Source organism: Oncorhynchus mykiss, chromosome 19 (genome assembly GCF_057628025.1).
Source record: "Oncorhynchus mykiss isolate SJ-2025 chromosome 19, ASM5762802v1, whole genome shotgun sequence".
Lineage (NCBI taxonomy): Eukaryota > Metazoa > Chordata > Actinopteri > Salmoniformes > Salmonidae > Oncorhynchus > Oncorhynchus mykiss.
The window spans coordinates 49,932,314-49,947,128 of NC_143040.1; the positions used below are offsets into that span (position 1 = coordinate 49,932,314).

The 14,815-nt window shown below is 49.9% G+C and overlaps 1 protein-coding gene across 2 annotated transcripts in view; it reads right to left on the reverse strand.

The window, feature by feature from the left end:
- Positions 1-14,815, reverse strand: part of LOC110498351 (lateral signaling target protein 2 homolog) — a 67,912-nt gene that overhangs the window by 13,685 nt on the left and 39,412 nt on the right. The window contains exons 2-10 of one of the 2 annotated variants that reach the window (XM_036954812.2): positions 14,367-14,507; positions 6,345-6,482; positions 5,844-6,046; positions 5,658-5,747; positions 5,332-5,421; positions 5,142-5,243; positions 3,508-4,938; positions 1,984-2,082; positions 1,447-1,610 (exon numbers count right to left, since the gene is read on the reverse strand). In XM_036954812.2, the coding sequence (XP_036810707.2) occupies positions 1,447-1,610; positions 1,984-2,082; positions 3,508-4,938; positions 5,142-5,243; positions 5,332-5,421; positions 5,658-5,747; positions 5,844-6,046; positions 6,345-6,482; positions 14,367-14,507 (2,458 nt within the window). The remainder of the gene's footprint in view (positions 1-1,446; positions 1,611-1,983; positions 2,083-3,507; positions 4,939-5,141; positions 5,244-5,331; positions 5,422-5,657; positions 5,748-5,843; positions 6,047-6,344; positions 6,483-14,366; positions 14,508-14,815) is intronic. The other variant, XM_036954814.2, reaches the window with a different exon arrangement.

Sequence of the window (14,815 nt, forward strand, 5' to 3'; positions counted from 1 at the left end):
GGAAGCTATACTGTTACACTGGCAATAGTAAAGTGCCTATAAGAACATCCAATAGTCAAAGGTATATGAAATACAAATGGTAGAAAGAGAAATAGTCCTATAATTCCTTTAATAACCTCAACCTAAAACTTCTTACCTGGGAATATTGAAGACTCATGTTAAAAGGAACCACCAGCTTTCATATGTTCTCATGCTCTGAGCAAGGAACTTAAACGTTAGCTTTCTTACATGGCACATATTGCACTTTTACTTTCTTCTTCAACACTTTGTTTTGCATTATTTAAACCAATAATCGGTATCGGTACTGAAAAATCATAACCTCTACTCTAAATACGGCTAATAGAATCTTGTCTAGAAACCCCCAAAATATCATATTACCCCAGTGCTAGCCTCCCTACACTGGCTTCCGCCGATTTGGTTCTGCCTTACACTAGTCACAAAACGCAAGGCTCCTTCTAAGCAAACAGCTGGTCTCAACCTCAGTCGTTACTGAAGACTCATCTCTTCAGTATGTCCTATGATTGAGTGTAGTCTGGCCCAGGAGAGTGAAGGCGAATGGGCAAGGCACTGGAGTGACGAACCACCCTTGCTGTCGCTGCCTTGCCAGATCCCTTAACTCCACTGGGATTCTCTGCCTCTGACCCTATAACGGGGCCGAGTCACTGGCTTGCTCATGCTCTTCCATCCTTCCTATCCTCGGGCTCGGGTGGGGAGATCTTTGTGGGCTATACTGGGCCTTGTCTCAGGGTAGTATGTTAGTAGCCTGGTGTGGGGGCTGTGCTTTGCCAAAGTGGGTGGGGGTTACCCTTGTCCGGGGGTAACGTTGGTAACGTCCCCCGACCCACCAGGTCTGTCTCCTGTATCTATGCTGCAATAGTCTTTGTGCCGGGGGACTAGAGTCCGTCTGTTATATATGGTGTAATTCTCCTGTCTTATCTGGTGTCCTGTGGGTTCTTAGATATGTTTGCTCTAATCCCCCCAGAGAACCTGAGGCCTAGGACCATGCCTCAGGACTACCTGTCCTGATGACTCCTGCCTGTCCTGGCCCCCCACACACATACTGTCTCGACCTCTAAATACTCAGCTGAAATGCCAACTGACATTAACTCCCGAGGTGCTGACCTCTTGCACTCTGTACAACCACTGTGATTATTATTTGACCCTACCTGTCTTCTATGAACATCTTGAAGAACGACCTGGCCTTACCGGTCACGTACTCTTATAATCTCCACCGGGCACAGCCAGAAGAGCAAGCCTGGTTACCATCTTGGTTGTTTCCTAGATTCTTGACTTTGTAGGGAGTTTTTCCGAGCCACCGTGCCACTACATCTGCATTACTCGCTCTCTGGGGTTTTAGGCTCGGTTACTGTACAAGCACTTTGTGACAACTGCTGTTGTAAAAAAGGGCTCTATAAATACATTTGATTGATTGATTAAGAGACATACCCGATATGCAGACGAAGAGGCGGTGGATGAGGTCACTGCTGCTGTGGAAGCGCGAGCGGATCTTGTTCCTGGCGGCCATCTTAGCAGCCTGCAGGGCCACCTGGATTTCACGATGGTCCAGATCCTCTGACGTCCCCGAGCTCGTGGTCAGACTGCTGACAGGGCTGGAGCAGACAGGGGGAGCGCACATGCAGAGAGAGAGAGAGAGAGAGAGAGAGAGAGAGAGAGATGGAGACATACAGTGAAGGGAGATGGAGACAGAATGGAGAGAGGGGCAGGGGCGGGACAGTCACATTCATTGTAATTCTTATCAACACACAACACTGCTCACCAGCATATTGTGTACTGTAATGAATATGCATTATACAATAGGGGTTGTGTTTGATTTCAATCTCAAAGTGAGTAATGGGTGAAATAGAGATGTTGATGGGAAAGATTTATGACCATAAGCTGTAACATAGGGATGTATGAAACAGAAACACACACACACACACACACACTACAGATACAGCCGCTCACAAATGGGTCAGCGGTTACCTGGCTGTGTAAGCACTGCTGGACAGACTACAAGTGGTGACAGACACACTCTCACAGTCACTACTGGAGACTGAGCTGAGAGGAGAGTCCTGAAAAAAACTGGGAATAACAAAAAAAGAGGAAAAGCTAAATAATTAAATCAAAAATAAACTGATAACAGATGGGCAATATAAAATAGGATCTGTGAATGTTACGCTACAAGAGTAGCATAAAGCAAAGTGCAAATAGTAAACAGAACATAAAACTGGATGACAAGATGTGGACTAAATTAGCCAGAGACCAGACGTGAAGGAAGTTCTTTCAAAAGAGATAAATTACTAAGGTAAATGACTGTTGTTGAAGCCTACCTGATATGAAACGGAGCCCTAATAACACATCACCCAAACACCACATATATAGCACAGTGCATTCTGAAAGGATTCAGACCCCTTGACTTTGTCCACATTTTGTTATGTTACAGCCTTATTCTAAAATTGATTCAATTGCCCCCCCCCCCCCCCTTATCAATCTACATATAATACACCATAATGACAAAGCAAAAACAGATGTAAACATTTTGCAAATGTATTAAAAGTAATACAAATAAATAGCTTCTTCACATACAATTCCAGCCAAAGTTGACACACCTACTCATTCCAGGGTCTGTCTTTCTTTGTACTGTTTTCTACATTGTAGAATAACAGTGAAGACAAAACAATGAAATAACACATATGGAATCATGTAGTAACCAAAAAAAGTGTTAAACAAATCAAAATATATTTTAGATACTTCAAAGTAGCCACCCTTTGCCTTGATGACAGCTTTGCACACTCATGAGAAACAAGATTCTCTGGTCTGATGAAACCAAGATTAAACTCTTTGGCCTGAATGCCAAGCGTCACGTCTGGAGGAAACCTGGCACAGTCCCTACGGTGAAACATCGTGATGGCAGCATCATGCTGTGGGTTTCTCAGTGGCAGAGACTGGGAGACTAGTCAGGATCGAGGAAAAGATGAACAGAGCAAAGTACAGGAGAGATAATTGATGAAAACCTGCTCAAGAGCGCTCAGGACCTCAGGCTGGGGCTAAGGTTCACCTTCCAACAGGACAATGACCTTAAGCACACAGCCAAGACAACGCACGAGTGGCTTCGGGACAAGTCTCTGAATGTCCTTGAGTGGCCCAGCCAGAGCCCGGAATCTAACATCTCTGGAGAGAGCTGAAAATAGCTGTGCTGCGATGCTCCCCATCCAACCTGACAGCTTGAGAGGATCTGCAGAGAAGAATGGTAGAAACTCCCCAAATACAGGTGTGCCAAGATGGTAGCATTTTACCCATGAAGACTTGAGGCTGTAATCGCTGCCAAAGGTACAAATGTGATATTTAAGTCTAAAAACCTGTTTTTTTCTTTGTCATTATGGGGTATTGTGTATAGATTGAGGGGGAAAAACAATTTCATCCATTTTAGAATAAGGCTGTAACGTAACAAAATGTGGAAAAAGTCAAGGGGTCTGAATACTTTCCAAATGCTCTGTATATTCATACCTAGTGTTCTTCTTGATCTCTTCCTTGGACTCACTGTCTGCCTCTCTGGTCCCCGTCCTGTCCCTTCCCCCGCTGGCCTGAGGCCTCCTCACTGTCCTGCACTGGTGGGAACAAGGTTCTGGGGTTCCCCTTACCCCAATGGGGCTCCTGTTCTGGCCCAGGCACTGCTGAGGCCCCGGGGCCACCACCACCAGGCACTTGTCACAGTGCTGGTCCCCTTCCTCCACCCCTGGAGCTGGCTCTGAGGAGCAGCGAGAGGGGGGAGAGTCCCCTTTCCCATGTAGGTTGTGTCCTGAGGAAGCTAGGCGGCAGGCAGAGGACTGGATGACAGAGCTGTGGGGCTTGCAGTGTTGGTCCAACCCCAGACCCATTCCCAGCCCTGTGGTGTCCATAGTGAGGGTGTCATCATGGCCGACCTCACAGCTGCCGCAGCAGACACAGGAGTTGAGCAGGCAGTTTGTGGCCACCAGGGGGGCGCATGGCTCTGTCTCTGAGGAGGAGAGGGGTCGGGGCAAGAGCAGCTTGTCCACAGCCATCTCAGTCAGGCTGGGGGAGTGGGGGTTGAAAATGACGGTGGCCGATAGCTTCATCCCTCCCATGCGGTGTGCGATGACCTCAGCAGTTTCCACCCCCTCCAGGCCCACCTCCCAGCCGTTAGTGTAGGGCAGGGGCTCCCGGCCAGGGCTAGGACCGGGTCGCTTGGTGCTGGGGCACTGTGAGGGCTGGCTGTGGGGCTGCTGGGACAGATCTGACTGGGCTTCAGTGGGCCATCCATTCCTGGATGAGTCGGTAAGGGGGCCAGGCCTGCTGGGCTGAGGAGAAGAGGGCTGAGGGGCGAGGTTAGAAGGCGAGGTTAGACGACTGCTGGTCACAAGGTCCCCTCCTGCATCCAGGTCCTCCATGAAGAAGACTCTGTCCTCCTCCTCGTGGTAGAGACCTGTCCTGCCCTGGCCCACCAGCACCCGGATGGGGGAGGCCTCGGTGCTAGAGCCACAGATAGAGCCCCCTCTGTTGGGGCAGTGGGCTGGGGACTGGCCCTGGCTGGGAGGGGACAGCAGCGTGAACATCTCGTCCCCCACGCGGTGCACCATCATGTTGAGCTGTTCAATCTCCTCCTCATCATATTGCATGGAGCAGGCCTGGTCCGCCTCCTCCGCCTCCTCACACAGACCACCCCGCTCCTCCTCTCCCCCCCTCTCCACCTCCTCCCACTGCCTGTCCTCATCCTGGATGTGGGAGATGCACAGAGACAGCACCTCCTGCTGCTCGCTCTCAGTCGGCTCCTCCGGGATGTCACCGGTAGGGCTGCTGGATGAGAGGGGGTCTGGGGTAGGGGGAAGCTCGGGGACTAGGGGGAACCCGTCCTGAGAGATACAGAGGCTCCGCTCCAGTGTCAACAACTCCTCCTCTGACAGGGTCTGGAGCAGGTCCCTATGGGAATAACACAACCTTAATAAGATACTTAAACGCCCAGCCTAAAATAATCACGCAATGAGGATGATACTGGCCCATGATTTTTAGACTGTTTGGCAAAGTTGAATTATGTTCACAAGATTGTCGTGATGGTTCAGAGCTATTTTCTACCTATGATTAAACACAGAGGACAATCTATACGTGCATCCTCTTAACAGTACCTGATTTTCTTCAGTAAAGTACGGAAGGGCCGGAAGAGCTCAGACATGTCCCCTGGTTTCCTATCCAGGTTGAGTGGACCTTCACCGTACACCACCAGACCACTGAGGGAGAGACCGGGGGATTACAACATGTTATTAGTATCAGAGACTTCTAGAAGACGAACAAGAGGAGACAGAAAACAACACTTACCACACAATGGCTAGTCTGGGGATTGTAAACATCAGAGCGGGTTCATAGTCATCGATCATATCTTGGCTGAGATAGCCCAGCTTGAGCGCCCTAAGATAAACACAACAAAGACGTGAGGCTGTGAAATAATATTGGACAACCACTTGACATTTTTTAGAAACCCTGCATGCATGGAGTACCATGTCTGAAACTCGCTAAACCACTCGACTGTCATCTGAGTACCAACTCTAACGTTACAAACCTAAAAACTCAAACCTAGCCTTCACACTCCCATTGCTATTCCCTGTGACATGGTTCGTCTCCCCCCCCCCCCCCATACAACTCACCTCTCCACAGTCTCACAGAAGAGCACAATCACATCCTGCTGAACATAGTATTCTCTGGGAGACTTCACAGGCACCATGGCTGATACATAGCTGACAGAGAATCATGTAAAAATACATCCAAATGCATAGTCAAATATGTTGATGATGTCCAATAGTGTAAGATGCTGATGTCCTGTCGCTACCTACCTGAGCTCAAACTCAGCAAAGAGGCTGTCGAAGTGGCGCAGCGTGTCCCTCATGCGGTCTGTGTAGAAGTTGAGGTCTCGGAGGGCCTGGTCTCGCGTGATGTTACGGACCTCCTCCAGACTATGGGTCAGGTCCTTGGCTAGAGGCCTCATGGCCATGCTCTCTATCTCCCTGTTCATGATGATGGAGCCTGCAGCCAGACACTACACGTAAAGATGAGAGAGAGAAGGGAATGACGTGTTATTTAACCCTTCTTGATCCAGGGTAGTCTCATTCAAATATTGTATCTTTTTCTTCAAGACAAACTTGTCTATGCACAAGTGGCTAACACAAGGAATAATGAGTTATACAATGATCCAGCTGACCATTACATTGTGAAAACAGATAGGAAACATGACTGTAAATGATGAATGCCTATAGTGTCAAGCAGACTAACATTCATGCAGAGTACGTATTGTTAATGTGATGTGACATGATACTGGAGGGGATACAGTACAGTACCTCAGCTCCAAACCACAGCTGTCCAGCCAGGTTGTCATGGCGAATCTCCTCTGGGAACTTGACACAGAAGTCTCTGTTGGCTCTGTCGCCAGGGATACATTCATCCATGATCTGGTTGATAACGTTCAACACATTGTCCTGCAGACACAGGGAGAGTGACAGGGATAGAGATTGACTAAATGAGTGAATAAACGTACTGAACAAAATAAAAGGGTGTCAAGATAAAATGTACTGAATGAACAGGGGCGTCAATAAGACAAATTATGTTGGTGATGAGCGACCGCAAACAAAACGCGGAAGTTTTGATCATGATGTTTCAAACTACCAGACAAACTGTCTGGAGAACTCTGAACAGGGAACAGGCTGAAAACAATTAAACAGGCCAATGCACAGAATGGTCCCATTACAGCCCTCAATCAGCCCTCAACTAAATCCCATAATTCCAGCGGTGCAGACAAACTGTCCCGCACAGTGAGAGCTAATCAAGAGCTTGTGCCGCTGGCATGTACAACAGTGCGAACAATGAGCCTTTTCTCTCCCCCCCTCTCTCTCCAGGAACAGCACTACGTCGCTGCTGCTAGCCCCGAGGAGCAAGATTAAAAAGCTTAACTACCGACTTTATTGCAGTGCTGTACTACCTACGCCGTGGCCGGTTCCCAGTGCCCCCACCAGCCCAATGCTCATCTGGCCATTGTCCTGTGTGCTACACTAAAGCTTGGCCTAATCTTGAACACCATCAGCCTCTCATCGCACAACATGACGATGTTGAGATGATACCTACACTAGCAGAAGATAGATGGAGAGCTTGCTCGCTCTACACGCCTACCCTCTAAGTTGATGCTTTGCCAGGAAAAGAGAAAAGAAGAAAGAGCAATCTTTTCCACTGGTGCATTCCATGCTGTGAGAGCAACTATGCCAACATAACATGTGCAGCTTGGCACCTCTGAGGCCCACGGCCATCAAGAAGAGCTCCTAACAGAAACGTTAGGGTTCGAGAGGACAACTCTCCACCGTCAGACCACCTGGCTTCCATTCGGGGGGTCTCATGTATATGTGGTATTATTAAAGCATGCTGGTAACATGGTGTTCCTTGTCTCAATGAGGTAACCTACATCAAAATACTTTTATAACTATGGGAGTTAAAAGCCTACCTGACAAGTATCACATATATTACGCGTTAAACCGCATTTTGTTTCACAGAAATATTAGTGTGGAAGCAAAACACTAGCTGAGAGAATAAGAGGCCGTGTTGTGTCCCTGAAGCACTTATTTTCTTTCAGGGGAAATATGGAACGAGCCAAACCAGGATTGATGATTCTCAGTCGCTGAAAACGTCCTGCAGTCCAGCTAAAAGCCTTTGGGTTTATGAAGCACAACATGACGCAAAGCTAACACACAGTACTTCCCGGCGTGGTCAATTTAAGGTGATAATGACGCGAATACAAAAACTCTGCAGAGAGAGAGATGGCGGGAGAAGGGACAATGAGAGCGTGGAATGGAGAGAGAGAGATGGCGGGAGAAGGGACAATGAGAGCGTGGAATGGAGAGAGAGAGATGGCGGGAGAAGGGACAATGAGAGCGTGGAATGGAGAGAGAGAGATGGCGGGAGAAGGGACAATGAGAGCGTGGAATGGAGAGAGAGAGATGGCGGGAGAAGGGACAATGAGAGCGTGGAATGGAGAGAGAGAGATGGCGGGAGAAGGGACAATGAGAGCGTGGAATGGAGAGAGAGAGATGGCGGGAGAAGGGACAATGAGAGCGTGGAATGGAGAGAGAGAGATGGCGGGAGAAGGGACAATGAGAGCGTGGAATGGAGAGAGAGAGATGGCGGGAGAAGGGACAATGAGAGCGTGGAATGGAGAGAGAGATGGCGGGAGAAGGGACAATGAGAGCGTGGAATGGAGAGAGAGAGCGAGTGGGTGGGTGGGGGGAGAATGGAGAGAGGAGGAAAAAATATGAGGGGGAAAGCAGTGGGGGATCAAGCAGTGACCTTATTAGGAACATCCCCCTCTGGGCCCTGGGTGCACAAGGCTCAGGCACATTGGTGGGCCTGCTAACGACCTCCGCTCTGTCTGCCCCCCCAGCCCCCCCCCGAACACCAACCTAGCATGGCAGCCATCACTCACAAAGTCCAGACCCCACACACCTGAAAGAAGACCAGTTTAGAAGCCCCCCTGTCACGACTGCTGCCGAAGTCGTTGCCTCTCCTTGTTCGGGCGGTGCTCGGCGTTCGACGTCACCGGTCTTCTAGCCATCATTGATCCTTTTTTCATTTTCCATTGGTTTTGTCTTGTCTTCCCATACACCTGTTTTCAATCCCATTCATTACCTGTTGTGTATTTAACCCTCTGTTTCCCCTCATGTCTTTGTCAGAGATTGTTTTATTGTCAGTGTAGTGTGATTGTTGTATAGGTGTGCGTCGGGTCCTTGTACCCATGTTTATGTACATTTAGTGTTATGGAGCATACTCCGTGGACTTTATTAAAAGACTCCATTTTACACTCAATTTGTCTCTCCTGCGCCTGACTTCCCTGCCACCTATTACATCTACGCATGACAGAATCTCTGACCAAATATATGAAGTCAGCAGGAGAGGACACTATGCCCATGGAGCTGGAGGAACGCGTTCAGGAACAAGCTAGGGAGCTTGACGTTATCAGCTCCGTCATGGATCACATTGCCATGAAAATGGATCGCTGGGAGAGACAGGGAGTTTCTCCAGCGCCACCACCACCACAACCGGAATCTCCCGTGAACGATTTTTCCTCTCCGGAATCGAGGATCCATTTATCCCTACCTACGGGATACAACGGAGATACTGCCGGCTGCCAGGGTTTCCTCCTTAAACTGAACTTGTATCTAGCCACGGCCTCCCCAGTACCATCTGACCGTGAGAAGAGTTACGCCCTCGTCTCATGCCTCACCGGGAAAGCCCTGGAATGGGCCAGCGCTGTGTGTAGTAGGGAGGATGCGGCGCTGGACCATTTTGAGGAGTTCACCCGCCAATTCCGGATAGTATTCGATCACCCACCTGAAGGCAAAGCAGCGGGTGAGCTTCTCTATCATCTGAGGCAGGAGACGAGGAGTGCACAGGATTTTGCTTTGGAGTTTAGGACCTTGGCTGCCGGCGCTGGATGGAGCGACAGGGCCCTGATCGACCATTACCGTTGTAGTCTACGCGAGGACGTCCGTCGGGAGCTGGCCTGTAGAGACACCACCCTCACCTTCGACCAGCTGGTGGACATGTCCATCAGGCTGGACAACATGCTGGCTACTCGTGGACGTCTAGATCGGGGTCTGGTTGTTCCATCCTCCCGCACCCTCTCTCCCGAACCTATGGAATTGGGAGGGATGGTGCGCAGGGAGACCGGAGGGGGTTCCCGCTCGAGCACCATTCAAGGTCGCAGAGAGCACACTGCTGGTCGGTGCCGGGTTGGTTCCTCTGGGAATAGAGAGGGCAGGCAGGGCATTCTGGCGTCACCCCAGGTGAGTAGGCACCATTCTCATCCAGAGCCCTCTGCTGCACTAATGTTTGTCTCTGTCTCTTTTCCTGACTTTTCACTGCATTCCCAGTATAAGGCGCTAGTAGATTCGGGTGCGGCTGGGAATTTCATTAATAAAAGTCTAGCTCATAGTTTAGGGATCCCTATTGTTCCTGTGGATATGCCTTTCCCTATTCATGCCTTAGATAGTCGACCATTAGGGTCAGGGTTTATCAGGGAGGTAACCGCACCTTTGTGTATGATAACGCAGGAGGGTCACAAGGAGAAGATTAGTCTTTTCCTTATTGATTCTCCTGCGTATTCTGTGGTGCTAGGCCTACCCTGGTTAGTTTGTCATAACCCCACTGTTTCTTGGCCACAGAGGGCTCTCACAGGGTGGTCGCGAGAATGCTCAGGTAGGTGTTTAGGGGTTTCCGTTGGTGCTACTACGGTGGAAAGTCCAGACCAGGTCTCCACCGTGCGCATTCCCCCCGAATATGCCGATTTGGCTCTCGCCTTCTGTAAAAAGAAGGCGACTCAATTACCACCCCATCGACTGGGGGATTGTGCGATAGATCTCCTGGTAGACGCTGCATATCCCAAGAGTCACGTGTATCCCCTGTCGCAAGCGGAGACGGAGGCTATGGAGACATATATCTCTGAATCCCTGCATCAGGGGTTCATTCAGCCATCCATTTCACCTGTCTCTTCGAGTTTCTTTTTTGTGAAAAAAAAGGATGGCGGTTTACGCCCGTGCGTTGATTATCGAGGTCTTAATAAAATCACAGTGAAATATAGTTACCCGCTACCTCTGATCAATACGATTATTGAGTTAATGCACGGGGCACGTTTTTTCACAAAATTGGATCTCAGGAGTGCGTACAATCTGGTGCGTATTAAGAAGGGTGATGAGTGGAAGACGGCATTTAGCACCACCTCAGGTCATTATGAGTACCTGGTCATGCCATATGGGTTGATGAATGCTCCATCAGTTTTCCAATCATTTGTAGATGAGATCTTCAGGGACCTGCACGGGCAGGGTGTAGTGGTGTATATCGATGATATTTTGATATACTCTGCTACACGCGCCGAGCATGTGTCCCTGGTGCGCAGGGTGCTTGGTCGCCTGTTGGAGCATGATCTATATGTCAAGTCTGAGAAATGCTTGTTTTTCCAACAATCCATCTCCTTCCTAGGGCATCGGATTTCCACTTCAGGAGTGGAGATGGAGAGCGACCGCATTACAGCCGTGCGTAATTGGCCGACTCCAACCACGGTAAAGGAGTTGCAGCGTTTTTTGGGGTTTTCCAATTACTACCGGAGGTTTATCCGGGGTTTTGGTCAGGTGGCAGCTCCCATTACCTCACTGCTAAAGGGGGGCCCGGTGCGCTTGCAGTGGTCGGCTGAGGCGAACAGGGCTTTTGAGCACCTGAAGACTCTGTTTACTTCTGCGCCTGTGCTGGCTCATCCGGATCCCTCTTTGCCATTCATAGTGGAGGTGGACGCATCCGAAGCTGGGATAGGAGCAGTGCTCTCTCAGCGTTCGGGTACGCCACTGAAGCTTCGCCCCTGTGCTTTCTTTTCTAAGAAGCTCAGCCCGGCGGAGCGAAACTATGATGTGGGGAACCGGGAGCTGTTAGCTGTCGTAGAAGCTTTGAAGGTGTGGAGGCATTGGCTTGAGGGGGCTAAACACCCTTTTCTCATCTGGACTGACCACCGCAATCTGGAGTATATCCGGCAGGCAAAGAGATTGAATCCTCGCCAGGCAAGGTGGGCCATGTTTTTCACTCGTTTTGTGTTTACTCTTTCTTACAGACCAGGCTCCCAGAACGTTAAGGCAGACGCATTGTCTCGGCTGTATGACACAGAGGAGCGGTCCATGGATCCCACTCCCATACTCCCAGCTTCGTGTTTGGTGGCGCCAGTAGTGTGGGAGCTGGACGCGGACATTGAGCGGGCGTCACGTGCAGAGCCTTCTCCCCCTGAGTGTCCAGCTGGTCGTCTGTACGTTCCGTCTGCTGTACGCGACCGATTGATATATTGGGCTCACACGTCACCCTCCTCTGGTCATCCTGGGATAGGTCGGACGATGCGCTGTCTTGACGGGAGATACTGGTGGCCCACTTTAGCTAAGGACGTGAGGATTTATGTTTCTTCCTGCTCGGTGTGCGCCCAGTGCAAGGCTCCTAGACACCTGCCCAGAGGTAAGCTACAACCTCTACCCGTTCCTCAACGGCCGTGGTCACACCTGTCGGTGGATTTTTTGACCGATCTTCCACCTTCACAGGGTTACACCACGATCCTGGTCGTTGTGGATCGGTTTTCTAAGTCCTGTCGTCTCCTCCCTTTGCCCGGTCTCCCTACGGCCTTACAAACTGCAGAGGCCCTGTTTACACACGTTTTCCGGCACTATGGGGTGCCTGAGGATATAGTGTCTGATCGGGGTCCCCAGTTCACATCAAGGGTCTGGAAGGCGTTCATGGAGCGTCTGGGGATCTCGGTTAGTCTTACCTCAGGTTTTCACCCCGAGAGTAATGGGCAGGTGGAGAGAGTTAACCAGGATGTGGGTAGGTTTCTGCGGTCTTATTGCCAGGATCGGCCGGGGGAGTGGGCGAAGTTCGTGCCCTGGGCAGAGATGGCTCAGAACTCGCTACGTCACTCCTCCACTAACCTTACTCCCTTTCAATGTGTATTAGGGTATCAGCCGGTTCTGGCTCCTTGGCATCAGAGCCAGACCGAGGCCCCTGCGGTGGACAATTGGTTTCGGCACGCTGAGGAGACCTGGGAGGCAGCCCACGTCCACCTTCAGCGTGCCATAAGGCGCCAGAAAATTGGCGCAGACCGTCGCCGCAGTGAGGCCCCAGTGTTCGCACCAGGGGACAGGGTCTGGCTCTCGACCCGAAACCTGCCCCTTCGCCTTCTCTGCCGGAAGCTGGGTCCGCGGTTTGTGGGGCCGTTTAAAGTCCTGAGGAGAGTGAACGAGGTATGTTATAGGTTACAACTACCCACTCATTACCGTATTAACCCCTCGTTCCATGTGTCTCTCCTCAGGCCGATGGTGGCTGGCCCGCTCCAGGAGGCTGAAGTGCGTAATGTTCCTCCGCCTCCTCTAGACATCGAGGGGGTTCCGGCGTACTCTGTTCGATCCATTTTGGATTCGAGACGTCGGGCGAGGGGCCTTCAGTACCTCGTGGACTGGGAGGGGTACGGGCCGGAGGAGAGATGCTGGGTTCCGGTGGAGGACGTGTTAGATCCTTCCATGTTATCAGAATTCCACCGTCTCCATCCGGATCGCCCTGCACCTCGCCTTCCGGGTCGTCCCCGAGGCCGGTGTCGACGCGCAGCTGGAGCCGCGCGTCAGGGGGGGGGTACTGTCACGACTGCTGCCGAAGTCGTTGCCTCTCCTTGTTCGGGCGGTGCTCGGCGTTCGACGTCACCGGTCTTCTAGCCATCATTGATCCTTTTTTCATTTTCCATTGGTTTTGTCTTGTCTTCCCATACACCTGTTTTCAATCCCATTCATTACCTGTTGTGTATTTAACCCTCTGTTTCCCCTCATGTCTTTGTCAGAGATTGTTTTATTGTCAGTGTAGTGTGATTGTTGTATAGGTGTGCGTCGGGTCCTTGTACCCATGTTTATGTACATTTAGTGTTATGGAGCATACTCCGTGGACTTTATTAAAAGACTCCATTTTACACTCAATTTGTCTCTCCTGCGCCTGACTTCCCTGCCACCTATTACATCTACGCATGACACCCCCCCCCCAACTCCAAATGGACACAACAGTCTTCCATTGGTCATGTGACAGGTCTCAAACAGAGACAGATACGTCTCCGAGGAGAAAAAGCGTAATCTCCGGTCAAGCAGACTAATATCCTATAGTGGATCTACATAACACTGACATAAGTCATTCAAAACAACCTGACAGTCAATCCTTTACTCTGACCCCATAGTGCCTGAAAACACCAATCCAGGTGTCATGATATCTATGTAGAGAAGTAGAGACTTCAAGATCCAATCTCTAATACCTCCACTTCATTGAGCTTTCCAGAGTCACTCATCCAAGTCTTCATTCCTGACCTAGATACCCTGATAAAGGCGTTCAAAACAGCAACAAAACCTGATTGAATCAACTGCTTGCACTCAGAGGGACTCCTTTGTGATTTAACAGCCCGTCCAATCAATGCTTACTGGGACAATCGCACAACCCCTACCATATCAGTCAACTAATCTCAGGCCTTTTGCAGTTCAAACTCCCCTGTTATAGAGTTTGTCGTCATAGTTTTAAACATTTGAGGTCAAACTTCAATACCTCACTTTAATTGGCATGGTGGACTCTTCAAGTGCTCTCTGCCAAACTGGGTTACAGCATTAACTCTCAAATGAAATGTCTGATGGATTTTTACAAATTTATGGAGCTGGAAGTCTAAAAGAAATTAGAAGCATGGTGAAATGAAACGATAAGAGACCAGCTACAGAATTGTGGCCGTATTCCGAGGGTACTGAAATGAACCAGTGTCAGCCCCTATAGATTCTTACCTGACAGGATCTGAACTGGTTGACCAGCAGCGTACACCTTTGAGGCTCCTTCCTCCCATCTAGGCTGTCCAGTTCTGTGGCCACCTGGTTGAGCTCCTCATCAGCATAGTAGAACTGGGCCAGGAGCTGAGGGTCCGTCCTCTGTACAGACAGAGACGGAGAGGTTAAATAAAGCACTTCACATAGATGTTTTTAATCGTAGTAGATCAGCTGAACATTGACATAAAGGGCATTGCACATGGGGAAAGGGTTTTAAATAAGGCACTCCCATCTCCTCTCCTCTATATCCCAGTTACAATGATACGTCATGTGGGGCCTTTGACTTTATTGACAACAAAGACATAATACCATAAAAACAGGATTACAGAGGTGTACATGTATGACGTGTATGAGCACCAGGACGGTGAAAACAGGCTGGGTTCTAGAGGGTGGAACGTTAATAGATGGTT